The sequence below is a fragment of the Pongo pygmaeus genome, chromosome 11, assembly GCF_028885625.2.
Source record: "Pongo pygmaeus isolate AG05252 chromosome 11, NHGRI_mPonPyg2-v2.0_pri, whole genome shotgun sequence".
In the NCBI taxonomy this organism is placed as follows: Eukaryota; Metazoa; Chordata; class Mammalia; order Primates; family Hominidae; genus Pongo; species Pongo pygmaeus.
Window position 1 is genome coordinate 48,090,000 of NC_072384.2, and position 15,958 is coordinate 48,105,957.

The 15,958-nt window shown below is 37.2% G+C and overlaps 1 protein-coding gene across 2 annotated transcripts in view; it reads left to right on the forward strand.

Moving 5' to 3' along the window:
* The window catches only part of EPC2 (enhancer of polycomb homolog 2), a 143,417-nt gene that overhangs the window by 34,282 nt on the left and 93,177 nt on the right, over nucleotides 1–15,958 (forward strand). Inside the window, exon 2 of one of the 2 annotated variants that reach the window (XM_054477998.2) lies at nucleotides 11,187–11,346. In XM_054477998.2, the coding sequence (XP_054333973.1) occupies nucleotides 11,187–11,346 (160 nt within the window). Of the gene's footprint in view, nucleotides 1–11,186; nucleotides 11,347–15,958 lie in introns of those variants that run through there. The other variant, XM_063647441.1, reaches the window with a different exon arrangement.

The window sequence follows — 15,958 nt, forward strand, 5'->3', positions numbered from 1 at the left end:
AGATGTATTTTGATAACTGAATCTAAAAATGTTTTGTACTTTGGGGAAAGTGAAGTATGTATCCAAAGAATCACTGTAAATAAATATGCTGCCATTTAGCTCAGTTTCTTCTTATTACCCGTATCTGTAGATCATCAGCATTACCAGGACAGGTTTTTCATCTTTACACTAACTGTTCTGTAGTAAGGATGGAGTAAAGAACCCTGGAATTAGTGTTGAAATTTGATTCTCTTGTAAAATGATGCCATAACTAAGAGCAAATCACCTGTTTCTTGAGTCTTATTTATAAAATAATATAGATATCTACCAATATATCCCAAGATTGTGAGGACCTAATAAGCACACGATTGCAGAGGCTCTCTGAGAACTGTAAAACATTACATAACTGTAAGGTGACATTGTATATTTCATCACTTTCTGTGACCAGCAAGGTGAGATGTAAGAAAAGGATAGGAAAACATGGGCTTAAATCGTTAGAAATTACTAATTCCAGCCTTGGCTTCCTAGTTCCTTGATGATGTTTGTTGTTGTAGGTGTGTGGTTCTCACTGTCTTAGCGCAAAAGTTTGTTTTTTGAGAGAGAGAGGGTCTTGCTTTATCTCCCAGGCTGGAGTGCCGTGTTGCAGTCACAGCTCACTGCAGCCTCCCGTTCCTGCGCTCAAGTGATCCTCCTGTCTCAGCCTCCCAAATAACTAGGACCACAGATGTGAGCCACCACGTCCAGCTAATTTTTATTTTTTTAATAGAGAATAATAGTCTCACCATGGTTGCCCAGGATGGTCTCGATCTCCTAAGCTGAAGCGATCCTCCTATCTTGCCTACCAAAGTGTTGGGATTATAGACATAAGCCACTGCTCCCGGCAATAGTTTTTACTACTAATAGATTCTAACTAAATTTGTAGTAATACTTGAATGGGAAAATGTATTTGGTGTTCCAACTTGGGATTCTGCCCTATTAAGAAAAATGTATTTCTGCCTGGTACTGGAAGCCCTTTTCTCAACCCTTTTTTTTTTTTTTTTTTTTTTTAATGTTTTTGGACCTTTGTTCATTTTGGACATAATGTTTTCTCTGCCTCGCTTATTTCTTTATTTCTTCTTTTGCCCTGCTAAATCCCTATTGATCCTAAAAGTCACAGTTTAGATTTTACTTTCTTTGGGCATCTTTCCCTAACCTTCCAAGATGAGTGGTTTGACTAGTTGAGATTGGACATGCTTGTCAAGTTCAAACATGATTGCATACTTCAATATCTCTCTCTGACTAGGTAAGTTTCTTAACGGCAGAGACTGTTTCTCATTCAACAGTTCTCAATAACAGGATAATATCTGGTGTTTAATAGGTGTTCTCAAGTGTATAGAAATGATGCCTACTGATAAATAATTTTTAATTCATGCATTGTAGCATATTCAGCCATCTAGTTTCGTTTACTCTAGTGCACTTCTGTATCTTGAGGCCGGATATTTATTTCGTTTGGAGGTTGATAAATGTTCACTTAGAAAGCCTCTGTGGTGCTTAAGGACCCTGAAATATTTGTTGAGCCAACTTGGTCACTATAAACATAGAATGAAATTGACAGAGAAATTGATGACGTTGAGGTAAGATGAGTCATATAAACCATGTATTCTAGACCTGAGTGAAGAAATGAGAGCTGTAAGGGAATCTGATGAAGAAAATGGAAAGGTCAAGAAGCTAGAGATTTTCATGAATTTGAAGACTAGGCATAGTGAGTGAGAAGATATGTGTGAACTCAGGGAATAGGAAGTAGAAGTTGTATTCAGAAGAGGACCAGTATATAAAGAAACAAAAGCATAAAACAGTATGCTGTTACTGGGGAATAGCAAGAAGGTTGCTGTAATTTTAGAGAAAGATGTTTGGGAGAGGTATGGTGCTAGAATGATAATAGGTTGGATTGCTTCAGGTAAGACATGTTTGTCGAGCTCAAAAAATGAGACTTTATCCTGTAGATGGTGAGCAACTTGCCTTTTTCTTTAGTATGATGTAGAAGCTCCATGAGCTTATGGTGTGCCGGGCATTGGGAACAAAGTGGTGGATGCAAAACAGACACATTGTCTTGCCCCACAGTCCGGTGGAAGAAGGAGGCAGAAATCACATGGTTACAAAAACAGATATAAACGTCCATGTCTGAGAAGCCTATGCTGGAAAGGTGTGTGTTTCTGAGAACTGATAAAAGAGATTTTTTTTTTCCACTTAGGATGGTCAGGTTTCACCGAAGACGTGACATTTTAAATGTGGACCAGAAGGGTTTATTTAGGAGAAGTAGGGGATTGTTATTGGGCGAGGGGGCTGTGTGGAGAATGGCAGGTAGGAGAAATAGTTATTCATGTTGCTGTTTCAGAGTTTACAAATCTCTCAATGGCTGCATTTGTTTAATTTTGTTACAGGCAGTAAGACCTTATCAAAACACAAATGAGTAGTTTGAATATATTAGGGTTTTCTTAAAAACAGTTTTGACTGTGATCGACAATAAAAAACATTTTACAAACATATATGACTGAAATAACTTCTTACATTCAGTACTCTCTGATTTTTTTTCTTTTCTTTAAAAAAAAAAATTGCTGACTATGACCTATTAGTGGGTGCAGTTTGAAAAACATGGGGTAAAATGACCGGTTAGGTTTGTTTGTTTCTTTGTTTTTTAATTATACTTTTAAGTTCTAGGGTACATGTGCGCAACATGCAGGTTTGTTACATAGGTATGCATGTGCCATGTTGGCTTGCTGCACCTGTTAACTCGTCATTTACATTAGGTATTTCTCCTAATGCTATCCCTCCCCCTACCCCCTACCCCACGACAGGCCCCCGGGGTGTGATGTTCCCCACCTTGTGTCCAAGTGTTCTCATTATTCAATTCCCACCTATGAGTGAGAACATGCGGTGTTTGGTTTTTTGTCCTTGTGATAGTTTGCTCAGAATGATGGTTTCCAGCTGCATCGTTGTCCCAGCAAAGGAAATGAACTCATCCTTTTTTATGGCTGCATAGTATTCTATGGTGTATATGTGCCACATTTTCTTAATCCAGTCTATCATTCATGGACATTTGGGTTGGTTCCAAGTCTTTGCTATTGTGAATAGTGCCGCAGTAAACATATGTGTGCATGTGTCTTTATAGTAGCATGATTTATAATCCTTTGGGTATATACTCAGTAATGGGATCGCTGGGTCAAATGGTATTTCTAGTTCTAGATCCTTGAGGAATCGTCACACTGTCTTCCACAATGGTTGAACTAGTTTACACTCCTACCAACGGTGTAAAAGCATTCCTATTTCTCCACGTCCTCTCTACCTTGTCATTTTATGTTTATAAAATTACCAGTATTCATAAGCCTTTATCTCTACTAATTAATGAGTAGTGTTTTTGATCTGTGGTTACTGGGGTGCATTGAGTGCACACCAAAACCCTTGTTCAGTTTTAAAACTAAATATGTTTTGAAAACTCTCTAGTACATAATCTTATTATTGTATAGAGTTTTTTTGGGGAGGAAAGTTGCAGAGAGTCGAGTTACTCATATACTCAGTTTTATGGTACGTTGTTACTGTTGGTTTCTACAAGGGCCTTCTCTTTTCCTCTCCTCCCCTCCTCTCACTCTATTTTCATTTTTATTATGGAATTATTAAACATACACAAGTATAGTGAATCTCCATGTGGTCATCTTCTGCAGTTAATCACATATGGCCAATCGTGTTTTGTCTCTGCCACTGCAGTCCAATACGGCCTGAATTTGAAAGGGTATTGCAAGACTCCTCTCTGGTTTCCTTTATTTATTCTGTTCTCTCTCTCTTTGCTACTCCCATTCTTTTCTCTACCCTCTGGGGCAACCAACTAATATGTTTAATGTGTCTCTTTTGGCAAAATCTATACTGTTTTATGTACATTTGCTTTTAATTTATAGAAATCACATGTTATATCTGATTCTATTTCTTATGAGTTTTCTGAATTAACACTGCTTTTTTTTTCCTTATTCACAAAATATATCACAAGGTTCTTAAAAAAAATTTTTTTTTAATTTCAATAGCTTTGGGGAAACAGGTGGTGTTTGCTTGCTTGGAAAAGTCCTTTAGTAGTGATTTCTGAGATTTTGGTGCACCCATCACCTGAGCAATGTACACTGTACCCAGTGTCTAGTCTTTTATCCCTCAGTCCCCTCTCATCCTTCCTGCCGAGTCTCCAAAGTCCATTATATCATTCTTGTTTTTTTTTTTTTTTTTTTTTTTGAGATGGGGTCTTGCTGTGTTGCCCAGGCTGGAATGCAGTGGCATGATCTCGGCTCACTGCAACCTCCACCTCCCGGGTTCAAGCGATTCTCCTGCCTCAGCCTCCCAAGTAACTGGGACTACAGTCATGCACCACCACTGCCGGCTAATTTTTGTAATTTTAGTAGAGGTAGAGTTTCACCATGTTAGCCAGGATTGTCTCGATCTCCTGATCTCGTGATCCACCCACCTCGGCCTCTCAAAGTGCTGGGATTACAGCTGTGAGCCACCACACATGGCCCATTATATCATTCTTATGCCTTTGCATCCTCATAGCTTAGCTCCCACTTATAAATAATAACGTGATGTTTGGTTTTCCATTCCCGAGTTACTTCATTTAGAATAATAGTCTTCACCTCCATCCAGGTTGCTGCAAATGCCATTATTTCATTCCTTTTTATGCCTGAGTAGTATTCCATGGTATATATACACCACATTCACTCCTTAGTTGATGAGCATTTAGCCTGGTTTCATATTTTTGCCATTGCAAATTGTACTGCTGTAAATGCGTGCAAGTGTCTTTTTCATATAATGACTTCTTTTCCTTTGGGTAGATAATCCACTACCGGGTGGTAGTGGGATTACTGGATCAAATCTACTTTTAGTTCTTTAAGGAATCTCCATACTGTTTTTCCTTAGAGGTTGTACTAGTTTACATTCCCACCAGCAGTGTAAAAGTGTTCCTTTTTACCACATCCACACCAGCATCATTACTTTTTAATTTTTAAATTATGGCCATTCTTGCAGGAGTAAGGTGGTATCTCATTGCACTTTTGATTTGCATTTCACTGACGATTAGTGATGTTGAGCATTTTTTCATTGTTTGTTGGCCATTTATATATCTTCTTTTGAGAATTGTCCATTCATGTCCTTTGCCCACTTTTTGATGGGATTGTTTTTTTTCTTGCTGATTTGTTTGAGTTCCTTGTAGATTCTGAATATCAGTCCTTTGTTGGATGCATAGTTTGCAAATATTTTCTCCCACTTTGTGGGTTGTCTCTTTGCCCTGCTGATTATTTCTTTTGCTGTGAAGAATCTTTAGTTTAATTAGGTCCCATCTATTTATCTTTGTTGCATTTGCGTTTGGGTTCTTGGTCATGAACTCTTTGCCTAAGCCAATGTCTAGAAGAGTTTTTCTGATGTTATGTTCTAGAATTTTTATGGTTTCAGGTCAGTTGATTTTTGTATAAGGTGAAAGCTGAGGATCCAGCTTGATTCTTCTACACGTAACAGTGCTTTTAAGATGCATCACATTGTATATGCATCTGGACTGTTGATACCAACTGTTTTGTAATATTCATGATGAGCATCTACCACATTTGACTTCCCTACTGTCCCACTCATAGATACCCACATTGCCTCAAACTTTCCTCTACAGCAGATACCATTTCAGTGAACCCCTATGCCTACTTACATACCTGTGTGAGGTTTTCTTTGGGTTATACAGTCAAGACAGGAGTTGCTAGTTCACAGATTATGCAGATTCAGTTTGAGTAATTAATCACATTGCTCTCTGGCATGGTAGAAAGTCTGTGCTTCCATAGTCATACATGCAGGAAGTTGTATCATATCCTTGCCAACACTTGGCATTATTTTAGTTTTTTATTTTTGCCAGCCTAATCAGTATAAATCATCTCATAAAATTTTTTAAACTTGTGTTTTTCTGATTACTAATGAATTTGCACATCTCTTCACATACTTGTTAGCCTTTTGGGTTTTCTCTTCTGTAAATTGCCTATTTATATCTTTTACTCATTTTTCCTTTAGGGTTACTTTTCCTGTTAATTTGCAGGAGTTTCTTATATATTCTAGATAGTAATCATTTATAGATTTTAGACTTTAAAATAAACATACTATTTTGTCATAAATTTATTAACTTTGTCCGTGGTGTCCTTTATTGAACAAAAATTTTTAATTTTAATATAATAGATTTCTTTTTTTTTGCTTTATTGTTCGTACTTCTGAAATTTTAAGAAGTTCTCTGCTCTTATAGCAGAAAGATATTTCCCTTTGTTTTCTTCTGTCTATGGTTTTATTTAGCATGTTTAGATATATACAGATATTGTAGGTTTGGTTCCAAGCCACCACAATAAAGCGAGTAACACTAAATAAAGCAAGTTACATGAATATTTTGGTTTCACAGTGCATATAAAAGTTATGCTGGCCGGGCACGGTGGCTCACGCCTGTAATCCCAGCACTTTGGGAGGCTGAGGCAGGCAGATCACGAGGTCAGGAGATCAAGACCATCCTGGCTAACACGGTGAAACCCCATCTCTACTAAAAATACAAAAAAATTAGCCGGGTGTGGTGGCGGGAGCCTGTAGTCCCAGCTACTCAGGAAGCTGAGGCAGGAGAATGGTGTGAGCTCTGCTTCGGGGGGCAGAGCCTGCAGTGAGCTGAGATTGCGCCACTGCACTCCAGCCTGGGTGACAGAGCGAGACTCCATCTCAAAAAATAAAAATAAAAAAATAAAAGTTATGCTTATACTATACTGTGGTCTATTACGTATGCACTAGCCCTGTGTCTAAAATATATACATTCCTTAATTTTAAAATGCCCTATTGCTAAAAAATGGTTGCTAACGGTCATCTGAGCTTTCGGTTATTCACAATCTTTTTACTGTTGGAGGGTCGTGCCTTGATGTTAATGGCTAGACTGATGAGGGTAATGTTTGCTAAAGGTTAGGTGGCTGTGGAAGTTTCTTATAATAAGACAATAGTGAAGGTTGCTGCATCAGTTGACTCTTTCATGAAAGAATTTGTTGTAGTATGTGATGCTGTTTGATAACATTTTACTCACAGTAGAACTTTTTTCAAAATTGCATTCTCAAACCCTGCTCCTGCTTATCAACTTTGTATAATGTTCTGAATCCTTTGTTGTCAGTTCAGCAATGTTCACAACATCTTCACCTGCAGTAAATTCCATCTCAAGAAACCACTTCCTTGCTCATCCGTAAGAAACAACTCCTCATCTGTTCAAGTTTTATGAAATTGCCACAATTTGGTCACATAATATTCTGAACAGGCTCCACTTCTAATTCTAGTTTTCTTGTCATTTCCACTAATCTTCAGTTACTTCCTTTACGAAGTCTTGAACTCCTCAAAGTCATCCATGAGGATTAGAATTCCCTTCTTTCAAACTCCTGTTAATGTGGGCATTTTGACCTCTTTCTATGAATCATGAATGTTCTTAATGACATCTACAATGGTGAATCCTTTTCAGAAGGTTTTCAGTTTACTTTGCTTAGATCCATCAGAGGAATCTATGGCAGCTATTGCCTTACAAAATGGATTTCTTAAATAAAAACTTGAAAGTCAAAATTACTTTTAATCCATGGACTGCAGAATGAATGTTGTCTTAGCAGGCATGAAAATAGCATTAATCTCCTTGTTCATCGCCATCAGACTTCTTGGGTGACCATATGCATTGTTGAGTAGTTGTATTTTAAAATAATTTTTTTTTCCTTGAGCAGTAGCCCTCAACAGTTAGCTTAGAATATTTATTAAACCTGTAGAGGACAGGCAGAGTAGATTTAGCATATGCTTGAAGGCCCTAGGATTTTTGGAATGGTAAATGAGCATTGACTACAATTAACATCACCAGCTGATTAGCCCCTAACAAGAGAGTCAGTCTGTTCTTTGAAGCTTTGAAACCAGGCATTGACTTTTCCTCTCTAGCTATAAAAGTCCTAGATGGCATCTTCTACCAGTAGAAGGCTATTTCATCTACATTGAAAATCTATTATTCAGTGTAGCCACCTTCATCAGTGATCTTAACTAGATCTTCTGGATCACTTGTGATGTTTCTCCATCAGCACTTGCTGCCTCACCTTGCGCTTTTATGTTATGGAGATGGATTTTTGCCTTCAACCTCATGAGCCAATCTCTGCCATCTTCTAACTTTTTTCCTGTTGCTTTTTCACCTTTCTCAGCCTTCATAGAATTGAAATGCCTTGCCCTGGATTAGGCTTTGGCTTATGGGAATGTTGTGGCCGGTTTGATTTTCTATCCAGACCACTGAAACTTTCTCTGTCTCAGCAGTAAGGCTGTTTTGCTTCGTTATTATTTGTGTGTTCACTAGAGTGGCACTTAGTGAGCTTAAAAAGGAGCAGAAAATGTGGCTTTATAATATTTTGTGATTTCTAGTAGGCAGGTCTCCGTTCTCATACCACATTTTCTGCTTCTTTTTAAGTTTACTTAGCTATTCCTAGACTTCTGTTCCTTAGCCAAATTTCATGGCATTTTTCTTAAATATGCTTATGCTTTCTTGATTTAACTTATTCTGACAAAATGCCAAAGAGATGCTGACTATGATGTAGTATAGATGATTATTTGGGGAAAAGCAGGTATGACTTGATTGGATCTGACAAAACTTGTGGGAGTCCCAATAGCTGCCCTGGCTTACTGTTCACTTGTCTATGGCATAGAAGCTTGTTGCCCACTTCCTCATATTGTATTTCTTTTCTTTCCCATTTGTTTTCATATGTCTGTCTCTCTGCTTTCTTTAACAGTAATTACTGGCAGAAGATCGTGAAATTAATGTCATTCTTTTCTCATTATTTGATATCTATCCCCCTCTATCATCTTACCTTCCTTTTAAAGTACTGGTTATAATCAAACTAATCTACTGTGTATTTTGCATAGAATGGACCTTCAGTTTAATTTTATTTATGTCTTGCTGAACGAAACTTTTCTTTTTGGATCACTACACTAATTCCTTTTGTATAATAACATTTCACATACCCTAAAGGCTTGAATGAAATTAAGACCTTCTGATTTCCAAAAAAATGGTGTAATATCTTAGGATTAAGAATTTTGGCTTTGCAAGACTTGGAACCAACCCAAATGTCCAACAATGGTAGACTGGATTAAGAAAATGTGGCACATATACACCATGGAATACTATGCAGCTATAAAAAATGATGAGCTCATGTCCTTTGTAGGGACATGGATGAAGCTGGAAACCATCATTCTCAGCAAACTATTGCAAGGGCAAAAAACCAAACACCGCATGTGCTCACTCATAGGTGGGAATTGAACAATGAGAACACATGGACACAGGAAGGGGAACATCACACACTGGGGCCTGTTGTGGGTTGAGGGGAGGGGGGACGGATAGCATTAGGAGATGCTAAATGATGAGTTAATGGGTGCAGCACACCAACATGGCACATATATACATATGTAACAAACCTGCACGTTGTGCACATGTACCCTAAAACTTAAAGTATAATAATAATAAAATTTAAAAAAAAAGAATTTTGGCTTTGCATATATATGTATATCCTGGATTGTATTTCTGTTTTGTTACTTAGAGCTGTTTGACCTCAACAACTTACGAAACATCCTTATGCCTCAGTTTCTTTATATGCATTTTGCATAGCAATATGCATTCCTACATGTAGTAGGAATCCAGTAAAGATTTCATTTATTCATTCAGTTAATGTATGTTAAGCAGCTTCTATATTTTGGCCATTGTACTAGGCATTAGGGATAAGAAATTAACAAAACAAGCAAAAATCATTGCCTTCTTAGAACGTACTTTATGCTAGGGGGAGAGGGGCAGTAAACAAATAAGTTCTTTACTATGTTAGATGTTGCAAAGTGGTATGGAGGAAAGTAAAACAGGAAAGGTATGGAGGAAAGTAAAACAGGGAAGGAAGGCCAGAGGAGGAGTACTCTTTTAGATTAGAAAAAAAAAGTCACGGAAGGCCTCTCTGCTAAGATAAAACTGGAAGCAATTTTGAAAGCAGACCATTTGGATATATAGAAAGAGCAACATCAGTGTGGCTAGAATTAAAGATTGGAGAGGAGAGAGGTCGAAAATGAGATAAGAGAGATGCAGAGTCTCGTAGGTCATTGAGTGAATTTTTTTTTTTTTTTTTTTTTTTTTTTTTTTTTTTTTTTTGGGGAACGGAGTCTCGCTGTGTCGCCCAGGCTGGAGTCCAGTGGTGTGATCTCGGCTCACTGCAACCTCTGCCTCCTGGGTTCATGCCATTCTCCTGCCTCAGCCTCCTGAGTAGCTGGGACTACAGGCGCCCGCCACTACGCCTGGCTAATTCTTTTGTATTTTTAGTAGAGATGGGGTTTCACCGTGTTAGCCAGGATGGTTTCGATCTCCTGACCTTTTGATCCGCCCGGCTTGGCCTCCCAAAGTGCTGGGATTACAGGCATGAGCCACCACGCAGCCATTGAGTGATTTTTAACCTTTACTCTGAATAGAATGGAGACCAGAAATCCTTTATGGGGTGGGTGGCATGACACAATTTACCTTCCAAAAAGTAAAACTGCTTTATTGGGAATGGACCATTGTAGGGGAAGGGAGGAAGGAGGGAAAATTCTATTTAGGATGCTATTTCAGTAAGTTGTGGAGGTAATGAAGTGATTAGAAACTGGATATATGTTATAGGAACTGTTCATTTAACCTTTATTTAAAAATATTTTCTGCCCTGGTAGTAATAAAACTTGTTGAACATAATTTTATCTTTCTTTGAATTATTCAGAATTTTGTACTCTTAAAGTTTGAAGTAATAAATGCAGAAGATACTTAAAATCTGTGATACAAATTTATTTCCTGTAATTTGGAATTTTTCTTTCATCTGGTAGTGGTGACAAACACCTCAATTAATTTAGCAAACATTAATTTTTTGTAACTGAAATTTTATATTCTAGTTTCTGAGTATATATTTAATTTTGTTTAAATTCTACTTATGAAAATTGTAATAATCTAAGGTGATCAGTATGAGCCACAAGTATTAAGAGAGAATGATGGCAGTGTATCTATAGGTCTTTCGCAAAGGAACTATTTATAATTTATTCTTAAAGTACTTTGTGATTATTAAAGTGACTTTTATATAAAATTATGCATTGATTAATATTACTAAAACAACTTATGTTGCCTACTTTACATTTTCCAGGAACATCATTTACAGCGAGCGATTTCAGCACAGCAAGTGTTTAGAGAAAAAAAAGAGAGCATGGTCATTCCTGTTCCTGAGGCAGAGAGCAACGTCAACTATTACAGTCGCTTGTACAAAGGAGAGTTTAAACAGCCAAAACAGTTCATTCATATTCAGCGTAAGTTTGTTAATTCATTGTTTTCTGTTTGTACTTTAAATTTATCAACCAGTGGAAATCTTTTCTTTTGGCTAAAGAAATTCTAATTTTTTAATTCATACACACTGATTAATAGAAATGTTAAACATTAAAGAATAAAATCCCTCTGTGCTTACATCTGAATTTGGAAATCATTTTGAGTTTTAAGTAACATTTGGAACATTTGATATTTATGTAGTATAGGATTTTGTATAGCACTTATACTTTATTACACAGCTAAAAGGTGGTGGATTACTATACCCAAATGAGATTTCCTTTTTTTTTTTTTTTTTTTTTGAGACAGTCTCTCTCTGTCACCCAGGCTGGAGTGCAGTGGCACGATCTTGGCTCACTGCAATCTCTGCCTTCTGGGTTTAAGCGATTCTCCTGCTTCAGCCTCCTGAGTAGTTGGGATTACAGGCGTGTGCCACCACACCCAGCTAATATTTGTATTTTTAGTAGAGATGGGATTTCGCCTTGTTGGCCAGGCTGGTCTCAAACTCCTGACCTCAGTTGATCCGCCCACCTCGGCCCCCCAGAGTGCTGGGATTACAGGTGTGAGCCACTGCGCCCACCTGAGATTTACTTTTAAAGGCCCAGTGGCCCTAATGCCCAGGAGTAGTCTTCTGAAATTTTTCAGAATCAAATCTAATGCCTTTACTTTCATATAGTTTTTATTAAAGAATTCTGTGTAGTTCTGCCTCCTTAATACTCTTACTTTTCTCCCACTGTTAGTATTTAAATGATCACCACCTCTAGCATGAAGACTTTTAACAATCTCCTGTTATATTTACTGTCCTGTGTCTCCTGTCCCTATACTCTTCTAATCTAGCTTCTCTCCACAAAGAACTTCTAGAGTAGGATTTTTCAGCTGATTCCGTAGACAGATGCTAGTGTCTTGTTATCTTGTCAGGTGTGTAAAAAAGAAATGTTGGATAGCTTGTTAAAATAGAGATTCCAAGGCTCAACATCCGGATGGCCTACCTGAAGTACCCACCTGTCTGACAACCTACCTGTATGAGAATCTCTGGGTGTGAAGTCTGGTGATTTGTATTTTTAAAAAATTGCCTGTGTGATTCTGAAACATCACCAGCTTTAAGACTGACTATAAGATTGACTGCTTTTCATTGATTCTGAGATGCACTGTTTTCATCTTTGCGGTGAAATTGCATCTTAAATTGCTGTTGTTCAGGATTTAAGTCTTGTTCTTCTAAAGAGAATTTTCATTTGTTTCTGCCAGGCATTTGGGGACACTACCAACCAGAGACCATGTTAAAGTTTTTGCTTGTTTGTTTTGTTCGTTTGTTTTTGGACCACAGTGTTAGCTTTAATTTAGGCTGCAGATCTGCTCAAGGTTCAGTTCTCAGGAAGATTTTTTGCTTCTCCTTTCTACCTAAGGGCAAGTTGAGAAATACAAAATTCTTTGCTTTCCCTTTCTCCATGGCTAATTTATTTCTTTAATCTTACACTGAGGGCATAGCCCTTTGGTAATGTAGCTTTATTCAGTAGTATTCTATACTAATATTAACACCCAAGCATAAAGCTTTTTTCTTTCTTACGGTGCATATAGTAATGTTGTGTCTTGCAATTGATGGCAGTTTAGATTTGATAGAATTCTATAATAGTCATATTCTCTAGTATGAATATTAGGTTCTTTGTAATTTGTTCCCTGCTTTCTCCTTTAACCTCATTTATTTTTGCTCTTCCCTTCACTCTGTGTACCATAGGGACTACGAAAATTACCCACATTCACCTTCTTTCATATTTAACATTTCTTTGCATGTGCTATTGAAGTCTTCTTTCCCTTCCTATAGCTCATTAAAGACTTAACTCCCTTATGAAAGCCACCTTGACTTTTCTCACTCTACCTGTCTTCTTTGCTTATCATAGTATCTTTTACATACTTCTGTTAGAGGACTCACCGTACTTTATTGCAATTATTTGTAACCATTCTTTCTCTCCTTTTAGACTGTGAGCTCCTTGAGGGCAGGAACTATATATTTTATTTTCTCTTATGTCTTCAGAGTAAAGTGCTTGGCTTATAGATGCTCAATAAATGGTGTGTTTGTTGACTGAATTGTTTTAAAATGGCTTTAAAAAGTCTTTTGGTGGTACAGCCATTTTCCACAGATTTCTTTTCTCTGAGGTAGTCTAGAGAAACACACATGCAAAAATTATTTATGTATTTTTTTTCTCCTGTGTTCTTTGACTTTGAGTCTCATTAGCTTTTTGAATTTGCCTTTACCTTCTATCAGTCAGGAAGGAGATAACTATTCATAATAGGAATTTTAAGGATCTCTCTTAAGCCAAAGTATCAATTATTTTGTATTTTGATAATATTGGAGTTAGGCAGGAAGACCATTTGTAAAAACCATTCTAGGAAACCAAGAACTAAAAATCGGGTGTAACTCATGTGGGTCAGGCCCATTGAATACAATAAACATTATTCTTGTGTTGGTTTTTTTCATTTCATTTTATTCTATTATTGTAAAAAACAATAAAAATAATAGAAAATTATTTTACCTTTCATTTTTTCTTTTAGCTTGTCAGCATATACTGCATACTATACAGTATCTTACTGCACATATGATATTTATTCTGCCTTTCTAGTCATATTTTAAGTTTCTCAGATTTTTATATATAGTCATTTAAAATGCATATACCACTTTCCATCAGTTTGATATTTCATAATTTGCTTATTGGACTTAAGGTTATCTGTACTAAATTTTAAACTCATTACTGATCTTTTCCAAGGAAGGTTTAAAAAAATTTTTTTTATGTAACTTTTTGCTAAGCCTTTAAGGAGTTTCAGAAAATTTCACTCTGGATTTTTCCTTTTCTTTTAATGATAGATTAGAGAGAATCCGCATTCACTTGGCTAGAAAAAAACATTGTAAAGTTGCCGCAGTAGGGTGGCCTTGTTCAGGTTCATCACATACTTGCCTGATCCTTCTTGCCCTAGTCTTTATACCTTCCAATCCATCATCCACTGCCACTGTTGTAATTACTATCCATTTCAAAATTTTCAGTGACTGTCTGTTGACTATAGGATAAAATTTTTAACATCTTTGTGTGATGTATAAGGCACTCCTTTGTGCCTGTCTAGCCATGTTTCCCTATGTGTTCTTCCACTATGACACCAACCTTATTGAAATGAACTGTTTGAGGGTCTTTTTCTTCCTCTACACTGTAACCTCCTCGGGATCAGGGGCTCCATCTTACGGTACTTTAGAATTTTTATTAGCTAGTACAGTCCCAGAGTGTAGTCTCAATACACTTTTCCTTCCTAATTTCTTTAACCCATCATGCTTTAAGCTACATTAATAATGAGATCTTTGTAGCTCTTTGAGTTATGCCTTATTTTGTTATGTCTTCACATAGCCTTTTACTTCTCCACTTGTTAAAATACAACTTGCCTCCAGGATTACCTTTAGGAGCCTTTTTCTGACTTCTCTCAGCATTGTTCTTGGCACTGTTTGCCCCACCCCTCCTGTGTCCAGTGCGTTACTTTCGTTGTGGCACTGACCACCTTCAGTTGTGATTGTTTGCCCTCTGTTGGGCAGAGTTTATTGAGAGAAGGGACTTTTTTTTCTTTGAATTTCACTGCCTAGTACAGTACTTATAGCATGTGGTTAGGTGTGCAGTTAAATATTTGCTGAATAAATAAATGAGTGAAAGAATTAATGAAATTAAAAGCATATACTCCATGGCATTTTCGAGCCATCAGTATTCGTTGGACTAAAAATTGTACACAGAATCACATATAAGGCTAAAATTATTAGTGCATACAGTGAAATTGAGCAACCTGCTGTGTTAGAAATTAAAAGGTGAGTTCTGTTATTCACCAACTGTTAATTTAGCCCAAAAAGTGCCAAGAAGGAGTTGGGAGTGGACTCCAATCTGTTATGAAAGTGAGACAAACATTCTTGTTCCTTCCGATCCCTTTCAGTAGCAGTTCTTCATGGTCACCCTTATCAGCTTTATGCAGAACTTACTGAATCATAACACATCGAGCTGTCTTTACCAGGTGGGAAGCATCTTGAAGGCACAAAGTCTTTGATGACCTAAGATAGTAACACTCTTCAGTTGTGTGCCACATGCAGAAAAAAACGCTACCTACTTTCATTAAATTACATTTACTTTGGGTTCCTCAACGCAAATGTTATAATTTTCATTCCTCTTGGAGTTCAATAATTTTATTAAATTCAGTACCCAAACTTTTCTCTTTAAGGAAACAATTTTGTTTACATTTCAATAGTATCTTTATTTGATCTCCTATTACCTGTTTTATTTAATATGATAACATTTTACAGTTGGTACTAAATATCTTGGAATTGTAGAACACGAAGGAACTTAACATTCTCCTCCCTCTGCCCAAACCCCCCGTGACGGAGTCTTGCTCTGTTGCCCAGGCTGGAGTGCAGTGGTGCAATATCTGCTCACCACAACCTTCCCCCCCGCCCCCACCAGGTTTAAGCAATTCCTCTGCCTCAGCCTCCAGAGTAGCTGGGATCACGGGTGCGCGCCACCACGCCCAGCTAATTTTTGTATTTTTAGTAGAGACAGGATTTCACCATGTTGACCAGGCTTATCT